Source organism: Phymastichus coffea, unplaced genomic scaffold (assembly GCF_024137745.1).
Source record: "Phymastichus coffea isolate CEN01 unplaced genomic scaffold, Cenicafe_Pcof_1.1 PCOF00006, whole genome shotgun sequence".
NCBI classification, from domain to species: domain Eukaryota; kingdom Metazoa; phylum Arthropoda; class Insecta; order Hymenoptera; family Eulophidae; genus Phymastichus; species Phymastichus coffea.
In genome coordinates, this window is record NW_026706817.1 from 9,384,855 (window position 1) to 9,386,402 (window position 1,548).

Genomic DNA, 1,548 nt, shown 5'->3' on the forward strand with positions numbered 1-1,548 from the left:
GGAGCAGTGCTGGCGACTCGTAGTTCCGGGTGAGCATCGAGAACGTGTGATGCGGGATGCTCATTGTGAACCGTCGACCGGACATTTCGGACGCGAGAAAACGTACGATCGCATAGCGCGCGAGTACTTCTGGCCTGGCATGTGGTTTGACGTGCAGGGTTTTGTGCAGTCTTGCCCGGCCTGCCAGAGGTACAAACTAGAACAACGTGCGCCACAAGGTCTGATGAGCAAGCGTGTGGTGGAGCGTCCGTGGGCAGTGATTGCCACGGATGTTGTCGAACTGCCCCGCAGCAAAAATCGTTACAAGTACCTGGTGGTTTTCCAGGACGTTTACGAAATGGGTGGAGTTCAAACCACTGACAGTCGCGACCGGTAAGATGTTAGGATGTGCGCTCGAGGAACTTATTTTATTCCGGTGGGAAGTTCCGGGGTATTTGGTCAGCGACAGTGGTAAGAACTATTGCGGGGCGGACTTCATGACCGTACTCAAAGAGTATGGGATTGAACACGTGCCCTGCCCACCCTACCATCAACAGGCAGACTTTTGTGAACGTGCGATCAAGACGTTGAAGACCATGATCTCCATTTTTGTAGATCATGATCATCGCGACTGGGATAAGCACCTGCACGAGTTTCGGCATGCTATAAATACGGCGGTACAGGCGAGTACAAAGGTGTCACCGGCGTTCCTCAATTTTGGTCGGGAACCGCGTCAAGCGAAGAGCCTGCGTAGGGAAGTAGAGGTGCGGGGCCCTTTTGTTCGGTTGTCTCCTGAGGAGTGGGCGGACCGGCTGAAGCGCCTCAATGCTCTGAGGAGCCTGGTGGTCAGGCATATTGAGCAGGCACAGGACAGGCAGAAGCGCCACTATGATCGTGGCCGCCGGTTCGTCCAGTTCCAAGAGGGAGATTTGGTCTTGCGACGCTCCCACACTCTGTCCAACGCAGCGCTAGGTAGGAACGCCAAACTTGACCCTTTGTATATCGGTCCGTATAAGGTGCTGGAGGTGCTGTCCCCAGAATTGTATATTCTGACGACGGATAGCAAGAAGCAGGTGGACCGCGTACACGTGAAGGAGTTAAAGCGATATGTCCCTCCGCGTTCGAACCGAGCGACAGCGTGTGTGTAGAAACGGCCAATAGTTTGTAAGTCGGCGAATGGTGGGTCAAGTTTTGCGTTTTTCAGTCGTGCGAATCGTGAGTGTTTTCTTTTTGTCGTCACTCTTGTTTATGGTGTGTTGGTGTTGCATGCGGTCATTGTGGTGTCCCGACAGAGTATTATTGGGTAGGCTCTAGATTGGGTTGATTGGTTGGTTACAGGTCCAGCAGCATGTCACTGGCGGACGAGATCCGCAAACTGGGAGCCCTTGTCGGGACGGACGGCAGGTCTGGAGGTGAGGGGTCGGCCCCGACCTCGACACCGGAGCCATTGGAAGGCTCCGCGGCGGGCAGTGATGCCGCGGCGGAAGCCAGACCGGTGGCCAACTCGGTCGTTGAGGTGAGTTCTGCGCGGTTCGGGGGGAGTGTGGCCTCGGTGGCCGCCGTGATGCC

The 1,548-nt window shown here is 55.7% G+C and overlaps 1 protein-coding gene across 1 annotated transcript; it reads left to right on the top strand.

Moving 5' to 3' along the window:
* The first annotated feature begins 377 nt into the window (after nt 1-377).
* LOC131668207 (uncharacterized) lies at nt 378-1,127 on the top strand. Its single transcript, XM_058942172.1, has one exon. The coding sequence runs from the start codon at nt 378-380 to the stop codon at nt 1,125-1,127; it is 750 nt and encodes a 249-aa protein (XP_058798155.1).
* Nucleotides 1,128-1,548: the final 421 nt, after the last annotated feature.

Bases quoted from the DNA above. Each gene is read 5' to 3' on its own strand.
- LOC131668207 (XM_058942172.1), top strand. From the start codon at position 378: ATGTTAGGATGTGCGCTCGAGGAACTTATTTTATTCCGGTGGGAAGTT.